Here is a 16,875-nt window from a genome sequence, read left to right on the forward strand (position 1 = left end):
CTTTAATGTTTGTAGTATATGTAGTGATGGAGTTTATCAACTGTTGATATTTTCACGAATAAGATTATGATCGCTACTATCAGATGGCTTCATAACATAGCACGTGTATTTATGTACGAAAATGTGCGATTTCTCTGGAACACACTGCAGCGTTTCTCTAATTATATTTGTTTTCTGTATTTATTGATGTTCATCTTATAACATATGTACTGCATGTACATATAATCATAAAAGCAAGGTAGAACGCAGAGAAAAATAAATGACAATGGCTGATAAAAAGAAGGTGAAGGCTTACGTGAAGAAAAAACGTACACCTCAGAGTAAGATAATTGAGGAGTTACAATCTAAATATAATACTGTAAGTATATAACATTATTCACAATATTATACTGATTTATAACTTGTACCATACCATATATAACTTGTGACGATTCAAAAATAATTGCAACGTGATTATAGATAGACGTTGCAAAGGCAATAAAGTTCAGCAATCTTCCTTTATCAAAGAGTACTCTGAAAGGTTTAACGGAAAATAATTATGTTGAGATGACGGACATCCAGAGACAAAGCATTGGTTTGGCCTTGCAGGGCAACGATATTTTGGGAGCTGCAAAGACTGGTAGCGGCAAGACACTGGCTTTTCTTATTCCAGTATGAATCATATGAATCTCTCATGTTACTAACTAAAGTTATGATATTTAATTGACAAATGTTTGTGTCAGGTTTTAGAAATTTTATACTGCAAACAATGGACAAGATTAGATGGTTTGGGAGCATTGGTTATTACACCAACAAGAGAATTGGCATATCAAATATATGAGACATTGCGAAAGGTGGGTCAGTACCACGATATATCAGCTGGTTTGGTTATAGGAGGAAAAGATTTAAAGTTTGAGAAAAAACGCATGGATCAGTGTAACATAATTATATGTACCCCGGGACGTTTACTTCAACATATGGACGAGAACCCATTATTTGATTGTATAAATATGCAGGTAATCATTAAATAATTTCTTTATGCTAAAACTTCAGAGTATATTTTGAAAAAAATTATATCAAACATATAGTGGATTGTGTAGAAAATTTTCTATTTTGATATTTGTTTTATTTTTAGAAAACATATTTAGAAAATTTTCTAATCAACTCAATATATTGTTTCCTTGAACAGAATATTCAAGATTTAAAAAACTCTACAGTCTTAAATGTCAAATTAACTGAATTTATTATTATACATTATTAATTGCAATGTGAAATAACAAAAACTACATGAGGATGTGTTAAATTGTAGATATTAGTATTAGATGAAGCAGATCGTTGTTTAGACATGGGTTTTGAGAGGACTATGAATTCCATTATTGAAAATTTACCATCTAAAAGGCAGACCTTGCTCTTTTCAGCAACTCAAACAAAGTATGTATTAAAAGATAATTACGCAGAATTATCTCATGTTTATATTATATTATTGTATTTTATATTTTTAATAGATCCGTAAAAGATCTAGCCAGATTAAGCCTTAAGGATCCATTGTATGTGTCTGTGCATGAGCATTCTGCGCATACTACACCAGAAAGTCTTCAACAGAGTTATATTACATGTTCCTTAGAAGATAAAATAGCAATGCTGTGGTCCTTCATACGAAATCATCTGAAGCAAAAGATCATTGTATTCTTTTCAAGTTGCAAACAAGTAATTTATTTTTTAATCTTATTTGTTGAAATCTAGTGTAATCTTTAATTTATTAATCAAAAAAACATTTTTATAGGTGAAATACATGTATGAAGCTTTTTGCCGATTGCGTCCCGGCGTCAGTTTATTAGCTCTTTACGGCACGCTTCATCAATTAAGAAGGATGAGCATTTATGAATCATTTTGCAAAAAGCAACACGCTGTCTTATTTGCTACTGATATTGCAGCCCGTGGATTAGGTGACTAAATCTTGTTAGCTGAAATATTATTTCGAATATTCGTCATTTAATTTTTTCTATCGTGAAAATAAAAATTTGCTTTAATTCATTAAATTATTAAATCAAATAATTTGTTGTTATTTTGTAGATTTTCCTGCTATAAACTGGGTGGTTCAAATGGATTGTCCGGAAGATGTCAATGCCTACATACACAGAGCAGGCAGAACTGCCAGATTCAAAAGTAACGGTGAATCTCTCTTGGTTTTGTTACCGTCTGAAGAAACGATGGTGGAGAGACTTAAACAGCGTAAAATCCCGATAAATATGATAAAGTAATATTTATTATGCATAAATAATCTTTTATTTACATTTTTACATTTGTTTTATATTTGTATTTACATCTATGATTTGCTTATTTTTCTATTTAGGATTAATCCAAGTAAACTGCAATCGCCGCATCGTAAACTCGAAGCTTTACTAGCGCGAGACGTAACTTTAAAAGAAACAGCTCAGAGAGCCTTTGTAGCCTATGTTAAATCAGTTTTTCTAATGAAGGATAAAGAAATCTTCAACGTGCATGCTTTAAACACAGATGCCTATGCAAAGTAAGCGCAGATTTCAAGAAGTCGTTCAACGTATATATATATTGGACATTTTTCACATTTATCTTTTTATAGGTCGTTAGGTTTGGCTTTTTCTCCGAGAATCCGATTTTTACAAAAAATGCAGAAGCAAATGGCAATTAATAATAATGTTAAAACTGAAAGAGAGACAGATAAAGTTTCAATTGATTCATCAAATGATAGTGAACAGGAAGATAATGGAAATAACTCTGACAAAAATGATATTCTCGACATTCCTGATATTAAGAATAGTGAAACAAAGAATACAATTAAAAATACTGCTGTTCTTCAATTTGGTAAGAAAATTAAAGAATCTTTTTTTATTTACATCAAACTAATGCTATTTCTTAAAATGTACATTTTCTTTACTGAAATCTTATATTTTAGAAAACGAAATCTAGAATTCTAATTCTTTAAAATATAAGATTCTAATACATCATTTATCACTTTTAACATTTAATATTAAAATGTACATTTTATTCATTTTTATGCCTCACAATCTGATACTATGTCATTTGATAAGCTTAGAACTTTATTGCATTAAAATCTTAAAAGATTATAATTTATACGCCCAGTCCTATGTATAAAAGAAGCACGTTTAATCAACTTTATGTGATTTGATTTTTTTACAGACGATAGTGACGATGATGATATATTAACTATAAAGAGAAAAAATATAGATGTCGATGATATACCAATCATGGAGAATGATGACAAGAGGAACAAAAAGAAACCCCTTACGAAAGTTGCACTAGCCAAGAAGATTCTTAAAAAGAAGATTATACCTAACAAAAAGATCATGTTTAATGATGAAGGACAAGTGAGAATTATATATTATATTAAACGTAGCATAAAAACACACGCGCGCGCGCGTCCTATGCTTTATGTATAGTTTTGTAGATTGTTAAGTTGAGAATTTGCTTGATACATTAATTAGCATATTTTCATGTTAAAAGTAACAAAAGCTGTATCACAGAGCTATTGAACTTTAAGGGACTGTAGGCTTTTTTTTAAATCAAAATTTTACTCTTGGAAAATATATCACACTTTGCTTTTCTGTTTTCCTACGTTTCTTGTTCAATTGCTCGCTTGTTCGCTCACATAACAATACAAATTAGATAGCTTTTGAACCGGAGACTAATGGCAAATGTTTTTATTCCAGGAATTAATCGATTCTGCTAAAGTGAAAATGTCGGAATTAGCTCGGGAATACGAGAACGAAGTTGATTCTGGCATTAATATCGAAATAGCCAAACAAGTCTTACGTGAGGAGGATCAATTCGATAAACAAAGATTCAGGGCGAAGATTAGAGAAAAACATAAAGAAGAGAAGAGAAAACTGAAGGCCGCCAAAAAAGCGGAGGCAAGTGAAGAGGAGGAAGATGCGGACGATGAAGAAATGGAAAACGCGAACAATGACGATATCAGCGATGGTGAATCTAGCGATGGTCCAGATCTCTCATGGTTACCTGATCCGGATAAAATATATGGCAAACAACGAAATACAGATGACGAAGCGTCGTCCGCTAGTGAGTTCGAAGAAAAGTCTGAAGAAGAAAGTACAGTTCACAGGTAAAGCCTCATTTGTGTTTAAGTTTACTTTTTCATTTTTTGCAAAGAGCTGAATAACTTCTAAAACTATTCTTTTTAATAGTATGGACAATTGTTTTTGTTCGTGTTTTTGTATTTGTAAACCTAAGCAATGTCACGGTTTGCTGTCTTATTTCTGTAATTTTACTATCGATCGACGGATAGGAATCATCTCTTACCCGGCTGTGTACCACTTTGAGTATTGCAAACACATTGCTTTTCTAATTCAAATAAGATATAATAAATATTCAGTACATATTTGTTATGCTTCTCGTGACATTGTTTAGTGTTTTATATAATGATTGACAATGAGTAAGAATTTGAAGAATTCGTCTTGTAAACTGCTCCAATTGTAAATAATTTCAAAATTCTCAATCTTCATGATTGTCTGTTATAGATCATCCAAGAGAAAATTGGTAACACAAGAGAACAAGATAAGAAAGAAGCAGAAAGTATCGGATGTTGACAATTTACAGGCCGATGAGGAATTAGCTCTGCAATTGTTACAGAATTGAATTCAAGTGTATGAAATTTAGAAATGTAAATTTTTTTGAATTTTATTTAAGAACATAGCGTAATTTTGCGCAATATGTACATTTTACAATGTAACACGGTTCATTTCAATAATAAAATGTGATTTTACAATGTTTCCAAAGTTTAATCCGATTAGATAGAATACTAAGACGACATGTACATAACTATTTGTAAAGTTTAATAAATTATGATCATATTTTTTTCAAAATTTAATATTTTTGTCAATGGTAAAACAGTAAAACGTAATACGTATTTCACATTGCGTATAAATTATTATTACGATAAATTATAACATTTGGTATTTATAGGAACTGCTACTATTATAATGTACATTATATTTTATAAAATTCGAATTATCGCATAAGTCGATAGCATATATTACAGAGGACAATTGTGATCTAGCGAGAAAATTGGAATCCGTCCAAGTATAATTCCGTAACAATTTTGTGCGAAGTATTGTTGGCTGAAAGACAAAATCTAGAGATTTCATTGCCACGTGTATTATCAGAACATTGCTTAGTTGAAACTGTCCTAGCTAACTTAATGTACATATTCCTTTACACTATATCTCACTAAAAATCACACAAGATTCTTAGAATCTGAACTTGCCATTTTCCGCGAACAGGCTGCTACAAGCGATTTCGCTTAAAAGTTATTCAGTCTTTAAGCGGTTGCGATCTTAATGTGCTTCAAAATGTTGTCAATTACATCCCTGCTGGTTGCGGTACCGCCAAGATCACGCGTATGCACACCTTGATTAATAGTCTTGTTGATCGCATTCTGGATGATAGCAGCATGATGCTTATTGCCAAGATGACGAAGCATGTCAACCGCGGCATTCAGCATCGCGATCGGATTTGCAATATTCTTGCCGGCAATGCTTGTGCCAGTATTACGCGTGCCTGGTTCAAAGATCGTGTAGTGGTCGCCATAGTTTTTGCCAGCCAAAAGACCAGCACCACCCAACAAGCCGCACACCACGTTGGACACAATTGCGCCATACAGATTGGTGGTCAGCACCACATCAAACTGATGTGGATTTGACACCAGTTGCATGCAGGTGTTATCAATAATCATATCGTTATGGATAATATCTGGGTAATCCTTGGCGACTTGTCGCGAGGTCTCCAGAAACAGCCCATCCGATAGTTTCATAATGTTTGCCTTGTGGACAGTTGTGACCTTCTTTCGGCCATTTCGTTTCGCATATTCAAATGCATAGCGAGCAACACGCTCTGAATTTGAGGCTGTGATCACTTTCATGCTCTCGATCACACCGCTCACACTCTCATGCTCCAACATAGAATACTCGCCTTCAGTGTTCTGTCTCACAATGACAATATCAATGTTTTTTTGACGGGAATTTACACCTGGATACGACACGCAGTGTAAAACATTCACATAGAGATCCAACTCGTTTCGAAGAGCAACGTTTCTCGAAAAAACATCGGTTTCTGTGCTGTGTGTTTCTATGTTTCCCTTTAATGCTACTCCATTCCTGCGTATTGATGTGATGGCATAATCCAAGTCGTTATTGTCGTCCGCATTGGGATCAATTTCCACATCCTCAAAGTCTACTGGCACACCAGCATATTTAAAGACCTAATTGAGCATACATAATTGACTTATATAATAACATTTATATATCACTTTGATTAAATTATAAACTTTGTTTCAATATCACCCTCTCAAATGTATAGTTGAAGGAGGTTAATATCTGAAGCGATCTTATGCTGTCGAAAGCTAGTAGTTCAAGGATAATATTTAAATACCTCTTTAACGTAAGACATCAACTCTGGTCCGATTCCAGCTCCAGGCAACATGGTAACCGCATGCCTGCCACCGTAATGGGCTTTTGGTATGGCCATCACCTTCTTGATAGTGGGAGTCTTGTGTTGGATATCAAAACTGGATTGAGAGGCGCATCGGTAATTTTGCAGCAGCACGGATTTTGGTTTTAGATACCTGACAACCGCGCGGGCAGCCATCTCGACCTATTATCACATTGCAAGCATCAAGTTTAATCACTAGCGAATTACTCGTAACACAGAAAAAACAAGTTGTTCAATATGTATCTATTACCTTCTCGAATGCTACTTTATTGTGAATAATAAACTCGAAACACCTTAAAGATCATGGAAAACCTTACCGAGCAACGCTGAGCAACGTGTTAAATACAGCGGCCAACGTTGTTCGACAGAAACGAAAACTTGCTTTTCACACATGCGTGTCATCAATTATGCGTTTATGTAAGATTCACATCCCGTTAGATCCATGCACAATAAAGAAAATATTAGGAATAGGCATAAGCATTAAATATTAGGAAGAGCAATTTGGAATTATTTTACTTCAAACAAAGAAACGGAATGGACCAATTATTTCTAATTCTTATTTCCTAATTCATGACCAGTTAATCCATCTCATTCTCTTGTTTTAAAATGAAATTCCAATTTTCTATTCCTAAGGCTCAATGCACAACGGAGAAAATATAGGAATAGGAATAAATATTAAGAAAAAGAAATTAAAATTATTTCATTTCAGAATAAGAAAATGGGAAGTATTAATGTATTATAAGTAAAAAATTAAGAATTAGGAATAATTAATATATTTCGTCCCTTTGTTTGAAGTAAAATAATTCCAAAAATTGCTTTTCCTAATATTTAATATTTATTTCTATTTCTAATATTTTTTCTATTGTGTTTTATTTACACACGTAGAAAAAAAGAACTATATTATAAGACATCATGCATGCTCAAAGTGACTAACTGTGTGCAAGGCACCAGTCGCGCTTCTCTAAAAGAATTAATAAAATTATTTTTTTAAATTTAGTTTGTTATAAATAATAAATAGTACATTTTAAAAGTTTACAAATCATGGTGTAAAATAAAAATTAATGATGAACAAGTTAACATATGATTATTTGACTTTTTTAATAATTTTCTCAAAAGTTTAATATATTTATACATTATGCATTATATTTAATTATAACAAAGCTTATAATATACTGCGCATTATTTATTTAAATTGTAAAATAATATTGTGAATGCAGGTGAAGCAAAACAATTGATTACAAAGCTGAGATTTATTTTAATTAATAATAACTTTAAAATAATATTTTTCTCTATGTAATTATAAGAATTAGAATCTTCCTTTCTTCACGCAAGCTTTTGCTCTTTCCCTCATGAATGTATATCGCATATACAGTTCAATATTAATTTCTATATTTTTGAAATTGTATGTGTGTACCTTACAAGAATGTAGTGTTGATTTTTCGTAAATCAATTAAATCGAGACACAATATCTGCCGGTGGGAATATTAAAGATACATACAATCAAGTGATTGAACTCTATATACTTGATATTTATATACTTTGACGTATGTACAAATAAGTGTTTATTCGTTACGTTTACTTTTCTACACGTCTCAGTAAAAAAGTCATTGGAGCATTTAACGTTAAAAGTAGCCGCGAAGATTTACTATAAAATTGAATTTTTCATTGGTGAAATTTTAATGTAGTCACAGGTATCGGAGTACATAGTGTATAAATAAATAGCAACAAGGAGATGTTCAAACAATTCAGTTCACTCTGTCCTTCTCGTTTAACAATAATGTTTTTAGTTCTCATCGTGTTACGTTAATCGAAGGAAACGTAATGCATAATATCAGTTCTAAACTATCGATTTGATTTGCTTGTATTATATTTTTTTATAATTTGTCTCTTTATTATCCGATAACATTAGGTTTATGACATAAACATATTGTAAAATTACAGCTAATTAAACTTTAGTTAGTTAAACTCAACTATTAGCTGTAAGATTACAAGAAAAATTATAACCTGTGTTCGTACATACATTCATCTATAAGGCAAGAAAAGAATGTAATTATTACATATAGCCGCAGATTTACAATACGACTTTGAATATAAAATTTTTCAAGCATTTCATTACGTTTCATTCAAAGGCATTCGTATACAGATTCCAACATTGCAATATTATCGACATTATCATTAAATAACATTTACTGTATCTAAATTTAATAATAAAAATACCTAAATCACAATGTCACGCATTCAATTCATGGCTACGATGGCTTTCCAGTCTATCTTGTATCTTTGTCATTTTGCCAAAACGAGGGACAGTTCGAGAATATAGATAATTTAGAGAGAAAGAGAGAGAGAGAGATCACAGTGACAAAAATTATAATTCCTTAACATTATGTTCGCATAACAAAGCTATTTGTGTACACAACATGCAATTCTTAGAAAACTGTTAAGTAATTTAGCATCATTCGGCTTTCAATGGCGGAGAACGTTTATCTTTTGATTGAAATTCGCTTTCTTTAAGTCGATGTCATTGTTCATAAATTTTTTAAGCGTTAACCAAAATACGAAAATGCGAAAAAGAAAAAAAAAATGTATATTTACATTATATAAACAAATATTGTGTGAGTTTAAAACATTTCAGGATATGAATTACTTCTTCAAGTTTTGTCAATGCGAGCTTATCCGTAAAATTTCTTTCGACTCATCTTCATGTATAGCAGTATTAAACAGCGATAAACACAAATTCCACTTTAAATATGTAGTAACAATCCCTGATAGTAGAAAAAACTGGTAATTATCGAATCCAATAATGATGCGGAGATACATACTCAACAAGTTTGTGGATAATAATATATGAAACACTTAAATATATCTGCATGTGTATAGCTAGGCTGGAGCGAACGTTTTATAGGTATCATCTAATTACCTAAAAATCTCTGTGATTTCCCCGGAAGATTGATTAACGCGGGTGTTTATTATCTTTTTTTTTTATTTGTTACGGATGTTAAAAATTCAACTTAGCGCGCAACTGAGTGCCTTATGAAGCGCTTGTTGCTGATCTGTTGTTAATTCCATAATAGTTGCTTGGAACATAGTCTCGTTGTTCTGAAAAGAAACAACGTTATTTTTGTCACTCGTTATAAGAAAACCTAATCTAACAATAAATAGACCAACATAAAACATGATATAATAATAAATAGAAACTGGAATTATCTACCCACCTGTATTTCTCTAACAATGCTAAGAATTCTGGACATAACAGGATGGTCAGTAGGCACAGCTTCTCTGAACAATGCTTCCGCAAAGAAACTTATAAGCCGAGGCAAATGCGCATTATTTGTTCCTAAAACTACTGCATGGTTTGCTTCGATCAAATCACACAAATATCCATACACGTGAGGCGCTTCATCTTCATCTTCGACAACCGGTAACCAAGTTAACCTATAAAAAAAAAAAGAAGCGGTCGGTAGTTAATTTCATTAAATATAACAAATTGTTTATTGATACTCACCAGTGTGGAAGTATCTCATCAACGTTGATCGCTTTGTTATTATACTTGAGAATTTTGGTTACTGCCGAAATAGCATTTTCAGTAGGGTTTACGTTCTCCGGCGATCTAGATTCAGGATCATTAATAACCTCCATGAGTTTTGGCAAAGCTTCTGCACATGCCTGCGCAAAAGCCTCCCCGCCAAACTGGCCCAAAACTCCACAACCGTAAGCTGCTGCTTGTCTAACTTCCGCAGATTTATCAGAGACGTATTGAATCATGGGTCGCAGGAAAAAATCTTGATATTTCGCACACTCAGGTCCTCCGAATTCTATTACATCGTCAAAGACACATAGAGCCCATTGGTGATCCGACCATGATCTTTCAGGACTCAGTAATTTCACGAAATGTCCATATATCTGATCAAAGTACAGGAAAAATGTAGACTTGTAAGCTGAGAATAAGGCATGCAAAATATCGGCAATCTTGCTGAGCGTATATATGTCTTCATTGTCTTCGTCAACAAGCTGTTCTTCAACGACCTAATTTGATAAAAAGAAAAAAAAAAGAAAAACAATTATATTAATATACAGAAGTTTATGAAAATTGTATCGAGAATTTTACGATTGAGCTTTGCGATACCTCATCATAATCTTCATCTTTTCGTTTCTCTAATCTAGCAACTGCTCTTTCAAAGTGTTCGTTAAGTAATTTATCTAAAAGTCGTAAAAGTTCAGTCATATGCGGTGCACTCAAACAACCTGCTCCCAGGGTCTCGATGCATTTCGCGAAAGAAGATAACAGCTCCATCAGCACTTCGGATTCTGGTTCTGTATCAATAGCTTTCAACAAATCTGGACAGATATATGCCCACATGCCTTCCAGATACTGTAAGCCTATAAATATTAACATTATAATGAATGTAATTCATGAATTAGCGATGGAAAAAAGATCTATGCATTCAATAAAAATATTATTTAGTTACCTTTTATTTTCGCACAGTCAAGAAGGTACGGCAGACTCGCCGCAGCTGCAGTTCTGACACCGTCGTGGAAATAAAATTTCAACATCGGCACCATTAATCGCACTACTTCCTCGGCATAATCTGCGAAACCTTCTTTCAATTCACGTGCGTAACAAACCAACATTTCGCACGCGGAAGCTTTATCCTCCAAACCAGCTGTTTTAATTCCAAAGTTTTGCTGCTCCCCTAACGAAACAAACTGCCAGTCAAGATCACCTTCAATACCTTCCATGTCTTCATTATCGAGTAATGCGACTTCGGGTTTCATAGCGGCTGTTCGTAATACAGGTCCCATCACTAACGGTAAGTACTGTTCGAATTGTTTTCCTGTGAAAAGATGTACATGCCGTTAAAGAATGGCGTAGTCACAAAGTATCCCTGCAGTATGAACACAAATTCAGGCATTAGAACTGTGTAGATTTATACGTCATCTTACCAAGTATTTTACAAATCCTGGCCCAAGCAGAGATGAGATAATTGTTTTGCGGATCGTCATCTGGAAGTTCACCTTCTGTATGCGTTTTCAGTAACATGTCCATAACTTCGCTGGCATCGGCAATAAACTGTTACAATTGAAATAATATAAGCTCCTTTTCCAGAAAAGAAAATGAAAATAGAATAATCACCTTTTCTGGGCCAACAGCTAGACCTATAAGACTGACACATTCAATAGTCTTCCCGCGTAATAATTTGTGTTCCTGTTGATTCGCATTTTGTATAATATACTTTAAACATGGCATTAGTCTGTCATAATAAGTTACGAATTGTTCTTCACAAGTATCGGCGACAGAGGCAATCGTTGTAACAACCTGTAGAAGAAGCGACAAAAAATTTAAATTTATATATTTTTTTTCATAAACAAGTCATAAGTCTTTTTAGATTTATTACAATTCAACTCACTTGTTCGAGCACGAGCTTAGTTCCCTTTTCAACCAATTCTTGGAACTTAGCAGTCAATATAGATTCAAGTTTCGCCATTATAGCATCAAGATACGGTGTTAGAATATTCTTTGGGCAATCTTCACTGAAATTCACAAGAGCAGCACCAGCGTGGGCTTGAACTCTGGGATTTGCATTGTCGTCCAAAACCATTAATAATCCAGGGATAACTTTATCGTGGAATTTCTTTTCGAATATAGGCGAAAAATCTGTAGACATTTGCCCTACCGCATTGCAGGCGGCATATCTCACACGAGGATGCTAGAAAATAATCTTCTTAGTTTCTAATCTCCACATTTAGAAAAAAAGATAATCGAAGGGAAATTTTGTATGTTCCAAAACTATGATTGTTTAGTAATAAACAATCAACTCTCAGGAACCACAAAGAACAAATCTTGGCATCTGCATTATTGCCAAAACGGCAATGCAGCAAGAATTTGTATCATTTGTTTAATTTACCACAAATACATCGGTATTACATTGAAACAATGAGCGTAATACAGGAATAATTTATGGTTTCTAACAACACGTGTTTGCACAGAGGAGACAATGCGGGTAGTAGATGATATCAAGTGTCAGGTAAGATTAGGATTGAATTTGTCATTGTACTCACTGGGTCTTGTAGATATTGTATGACACCGTCCATTATTTGTGGTAACAGAGTTTCCATTTGCTTGTGACAGCCTTCACCAACAGCTGAAATAGCCATAAGTGCCGCATGCCTAAGCAATGAAAAATATATTCGTTAGTTTTCTTCAAACTATCCATACAAATTAAATTGCAATCAAGTTTAATACCCAATAAAAGAGAATAAAAAAGTAAACCATCATAAAATTTTACTAATTACAAAATATTAAATAAGCTGTATGTTTTAAGACTATGACAGTGATATACAACAACTGTCAACTTTCTTCTCAAACATCCAATGAGATTCTCAAATACCAATTACCAAAACGGCAGCTGGAAAAGAGTATTATCTCTTTGGTTACTCTATCACAGATGTAACGCAATTGCACAAGAATATGTAACTGCTGACTTTTCTGTGACGCTATACGATCGTATTTCAATATATAAAAAGCTAAATATATTGAGTATCAAGAAAGTTATAAATTGCAATGAAAAACAAACAAAAGTATCAAGATGTAGTAAAGATTTCATATAATATTCACCTATACTTCCAATCACTGTTATTTAACATGCTAGGGATGTTCTGCACAATTTGCGGCAGCATCGTTTTGCCTCCCAGACCGCACGCCAATCTATCCAAAGCACTTTCCGCAACTACGTTATTACTGTCGTTATCTTCTTCAATGATTTCATCGGAAAAGCTCCATTTCTCATCTTCTTCTAAATCAGTCATCATCTTCAGTACCAATGGTACTAAAGACGCGACATACTTTCCACCGACTTTGCGTACCATTGCTGGCGCAGTTTCCGCCAGTGTAACCAAAACTTCCAGCGCCAGCTGCCTCCATGAGTCAGGCATATCTTCATTGGAAAATACATTCATGCACATTTGCATTACAGTATCTAATTGTCCCCTGAGGAATTTTGGCGTGGTTTCAGCAAGGTCTATTAACACTTTTATAAGAGCATCATCGTCTTGTTTTTCTATAGATTGAGCGGTTACTTGTACAAGCGCTGGAACTAGCTCTGAGAAATGTTTGTGTATATTTTCCTCTTTGTCATGTAACGTGATAAATGCTCCGATTGCTCTTACTGCTTGAAATCTGACCTGTGTATGTTAAGAATAATTGCAACTATTATGTGTGATTACTCTTTTATCAAAAGAAAAATTTTTAATTATTTAAAACACTTTTTTCAACTTAAAATATCAAGAATGTAACTTCCATATAAAATGTATGCCCCGTATCTGTCTGTAAATTAGTACTTCACAAGTTACAGTCATCAGAAGGCACATTTTTTTTCTTGGAAGAATTACGTGACGAGTAATTTTATCTTGCCAAAACCCGTGTATCTATCTCCCATTAAAACAAATTAAAAACAAGCGTAATAAACTGCACGTTACCTCATAATTTGTCCCATCTAAAATGGATTGCTGCAACATTTGTTTTATAAGATCAAGATAATGTGCCTGTTGATTTCCAAATACACCTGGGACGGATCTGCAAATTTACATTCTTTTACTTTTTTAAATATTTTATTTATGCAAAATAAGTTTGAAAGAAACTTACGTAAACATGCGGAGTGCACTTTCTTTCAATGCTGGTAATGGACTATTCGCACATTGAAATAGGAACTGAAGAAATTCTGGCCATTGATTATTACCCTCTTCGTCTATTAAATTCCTGGCTACTTCAGCCGCCACTTCGCAGACTTTACGTCGTATAGTATCTGCTTGTTCATTCTGAACTGATAATAAGATTTGCTCTTTCAACTGAACTTGCGCCTCTAGTGGAATCTGAAATAATTACATACCAATTCTATTTTATCTGATTTTTGGGAGAAAAAAAGAAGAAAAAACTTCAACAAAAAATATTTTATACATGTAGGTAAAAAAAGAAATTTTAGCAAGTACCTTGGGATAGAATTCCATGAATTCGGAGGAGAATAACCGACGCAACAATACTGCAGCCATGGCTCGCATTTCTTCTGCAAGTGTGCCATTGCAAATGGTAGCTAAGAGATATGTCACCTTGCTTTCCACGGGCAGATTATTGTACGCTTCCTAAATGATTTCAAGCAATACAATTACTGTTAGTTACATATCAAAACTATTTAATTTTTCAAAATAGAACACAATAAAAATTGTTGGGAATCAAAATTTATAGAAACAACATTATATGAAAGATAATAGTGACAATCTTAAAAATATAAAAAATTGTAAAATACAAAAATCTGAAAAAGTAGGTGCTGTCTTTGTCCTGTTCTTGCATTATATATGCAAATCAAGAAGCATTTGCAATAAATATGTTTATATAGATGCTAACGTTAAAACTCTTTCCAACACTAAATTTACCGAGCTAAATCTGACTCATCTTACGAGTGCATATTGTAACCAACGCACGTATGAATATTCGGCGAATTACGCTCGACACGTGATCGGGTCGTGAGTCAAGGTAAAACATCTATATAGAATGTACAAAGGAACAATAAAATTGAGGAACTAGAAACGCCCTGCGACTATCGCATCTATCGGAAGTATCCAAATGAGCAGAAAAAAAACACGTGTAATTCTCGCTTTGCGGCGACCGCCGGAAATCGCGACCGAGCTCGAGTGTGGGCGGGAAAGCGAGATGCGTCCTGTAAATCATGCATGTTGCCGAATCGCGTGGCTCGCGTGCGTAAACGTAATTTTTTTCGCGTTGCAGGTTGCCGGAACTGAGTTTCATAACCAAACGGCGGAAAGCCACGAAACGCGCTTGTCGGTATCACACACCGGACATGCGACTGACGGATAACACGCCGCGTGCGAGACACCATTTTGGATTTCCTCGGGCGACCGCGCGAGTACTTGTCAGGGCACGAAAAATTCGCGACGTGGTATGAATTTTCCTCGCTCGCGCGTGGTGACCGACTTTCACAAGCCGGTCGACAATAGACATGTGTCGTAGGCGCGTTATCGGAATAACACCCACATGCAAGCTCCTGACAACACGCTAGCAACGTGCTCCACGCGAACGTGCTGCGGCGCGTCGTGAGTTACTGACGTGCCCAGCACACAACCGGCGGCCCTGCATGCTGCGTAATTTGCCAACGTTATACATACCTCCGCCTGCGTCCGAGCATCGTTATCTGTACTGAGGAGTGTAGTTAGAAGCTGTTGAAACTGCTCGAGATCTGCCGCCATTGTCGCCGAACGAATGAAGCTAACGCACACACTTGCCCGAGTGATCGTCGTTTGGCGTTGTCAATGCAGCAGGATAAAATGTCACTGTCACCTTACAGTGTCGCCAATATTGCCAATGTTACATTGCTTGGAAACCGGACCTAATGTAAAAAGTTGCTAGATGAATGGTACGCATGCGTAAAGAGTTGATGCATGCTGCGCGCTTATTTTAACATTAGATAACACTGAGATTAATCTAAACAATATTTAAATCAAGCAATTAATATAATTAACTAAATTGAAATGTAAATATAATTATGTAATATTATATTATTAAAAGGATACTGGAATTTCTTAATTTATTTTGCATTTTTTTAAGAAATATTATTTAATTTATAAGAACTATTTTTATGCATTCTTATTGCAAAAACTATTTTGGATCACTAAAATATTTTTATGTTTAGTTTAATAAACGATGTAATATAATTTTATATTTTTATAGAGAAAGTTAAATAATACATTGTAATTATAGTTACAGCAAATGATTAACTTCATTTCTTTCGCACGGTTTGTCAAAGACACTTTCTGGTGTGTATAAAAATTCAATTTCCGCATTGAATTTACTTTCGTTTACGTATTATAATCGAAATTACACGCTCGAATAAGTTGCAACTATAATATAAGAATCAATTATCGCGACGTTGACTTCAAGACTTTAGTCTTTCATCACAGAATTGCGTAATTGGCGTATAATCGTGTTTCTTTCGTAAAATGGCGATTGCTCCCAGCTATTCTTTGCCTTCATTTACCGGGTATGCTGGTCGACGTGCACATCATGATAGCAGGGAAAGGGAGAAAAAAGACGAAACGAGCTTGCGCCAGCGTTCCGTGATTACAGTGATTCTCCGCAATTAAAGTCTGTTTAATCGCAAGCCAGCACGTGGACTGCGTTCACGAAACGCAGTTCATTTGACTGTGCTGTGCAGCTCAACGCATCGCGTTTTATTCGTCATCAGCTGCTCTCGTTGTTTACTGTCATTACAAAGCATAAACACAGCGAAACTTCATTTGTAAAATATAACTTCGGAAACGTGTCGATTGAGAAGTATAAAAGCGAAATTCACATTCTGTGATAATTGGGATAAATTAAAAAATGTC

The 16,875-nt window shown here is 34.3% G+C and overlaps 3 protein-coding genes and 1 non-coding gene across 4 annotated transcripts; 1 reads left to right on the forward strand and 3 right to left on the reverse strand.

Moving 5' to 3' along the window:
• Positions 1–115: 115 nt before the first annotated feature.
• LOC105668818 (probable ATP-dependent RNA helicase DDX10) lies at positions 116–4,766 on the forward strand. Its single transcript, XM_012361433.2, has 12 exons — positions 116–358; positions 460–651; positions 723–995; positions 1,289–1,410; positions 1,485–1,686; positions 1,763–1,925; positions 2,053–2,236; positions 2,333–2,509; positions 2,582–2,823; positions 3,160–3,347; positions 3,690–4,099; positions 4,515–4,766. The coding sequence occupies exons 1-12, from the start codon at positions 260–262 to the stop codon at positions 4,630–4,632; spliced, it is 2,370 nt and encodes a 789-aa protein (XP_012216856.1). The 5' UTR covers positions 116–259; the 3' UTR covers positions 4,633–4,766.
• On the reverse strand, positions 4,659–6,987 carry Idh3g (Isocitrate dehydrogenase (NAD(+)) 3 non-catalytic subunit gamma). The gene is made up of 3 exons (XM_012361434.2): positions 6,734–6,987; positions 6,424–6,645; positions 4,659–6,253 (listed from the first exon to the last, which is right to left on the reverse strand). Exons 2-3 carry the CDS (start codon positions 6,637–6,639, stop codon positions 5,315–5,317), a joined length of 1,155 nt encoding a protein of 384 aa, XP_012216857.1. The 5' UTR covers positions 6,640–6,645; positions 6,734–6,987; the 3' UTR covers positions 4,659–5,314.
• Positions 6,988–7,718: 731 nt separating this feature from the next.
• Positions 7,719–15,878, reverse strand: Karybeta3 (karyopherin beta 3). Its single transcript, XM_012361307.2, has 14 exons — positions 15,658–15,878; positions 14,467–14,616; positions 14,123–14,349; positions 13,957–14,053; positions 13,097–13,662; positions 12,541–12,649; positions 11,889–12,188; positions 11,615–11,797; positions 11,425–11,551; positions 10,950–11,315; positions 10,607–10,860; positions 9,986–10,506; positions 9,696–9,915; positions 7,719–9,579 (listed from the first exon to the last, which is right to left on the reverse strand). The coding sequence occupies exons 1-14, from the start codon at positions 15,736–15,738 to the stop codon at positions 9,487–9,489; spliced, it is 3,294 nt and encodes a 1,097-aa protein (XP_012216730.1). The 5' UTR covers positions 15,739–15,878; the 3' UTR covers positions 7,719–9,486.
• On the reverse strand, positions 13,784–13,915 carry LOC136999179 (small Cajal body-specific RNA 8). The gene has a single exon (XR_010889580.1). It is a non-coding gene; the product is annotated as a small Cajal body-specific RNA 8 (non-coding RNA).
• Positions 15,879–16,875: the final 997 nt, after the last annotated feature.

This window comes from Linepithema humile, chromosome 3 (assembly GCF_040581485.1).
Source record: "Linepithema humile isolate Giens D197 chromosome 3, Lhum_UNIL_v1.0, whole genome shotgun sequence".
In the NCBI taxonomy this organism is placed as follows: Eukaryota; Metazoa; Arthropoda; class Insecta; order Hymenoptera; family Formicidae; genus Linepithema; species Linepithema humile.

Bases quoted from the DNA above. Each gene is read 5' to 3' on its own strand.
- LOC105668818 (XM_012361433.2), top strand. From the start codon at position 260: ATGACAATGGCTGATAAAAAGAAGGTGAAGGCTTACGTGAAGAAAAAA. The intron at 1,411-1,484 runs GTATGTATTAAA...TATTTTTAATAG, and splicing joins TTTTCAGCAACTCAAACAAA to ATCCGTAAAAGATCTAGCCA. The intron at 2,824-3,159 runs GTAAGAAAATTA...ATTTTTTTACAG, and splicing joins TACTGCTGTTCTTCAATTTG to ACGATAGTGACGATGATGAT.
- Idh3g (XM_012361434.2), bottom strand. From the start codon at position 6,639: ATGGCTGCCCGCGCGGTTGTCAGGTATCTAAAACCAAAATCCGTGCTG. The intron at 6,254-6,423 runs GTATTTAAATAT...ATGCTCAATTAG, and splicing joins TGATGTCTTACGTTAAAGAG to GTCTTTAAATATGCTGGTGT.
- Karybeta3 (XM_012361307.2), bottom strand. From the start codon at position 15,738: ATGGCGGCAGATCTCGAGCAGTTTCAACAGCTTCTAACTACACTCCTC. The intron at 11,316-11,424 runs GTAAGATGACGT...ATCTTTTCACAG, and splicing joins CAGGATTTGTAAAATACTTG to GAAAACAATTCGAACAGTAC. The intron at 9,916-9,985 runs GTGAGTATCAAT...TTTTTTTTATAG, and splicing joins GATGAGATACTTCCACACTG to GTTAACTTGGTTACCGGTTG.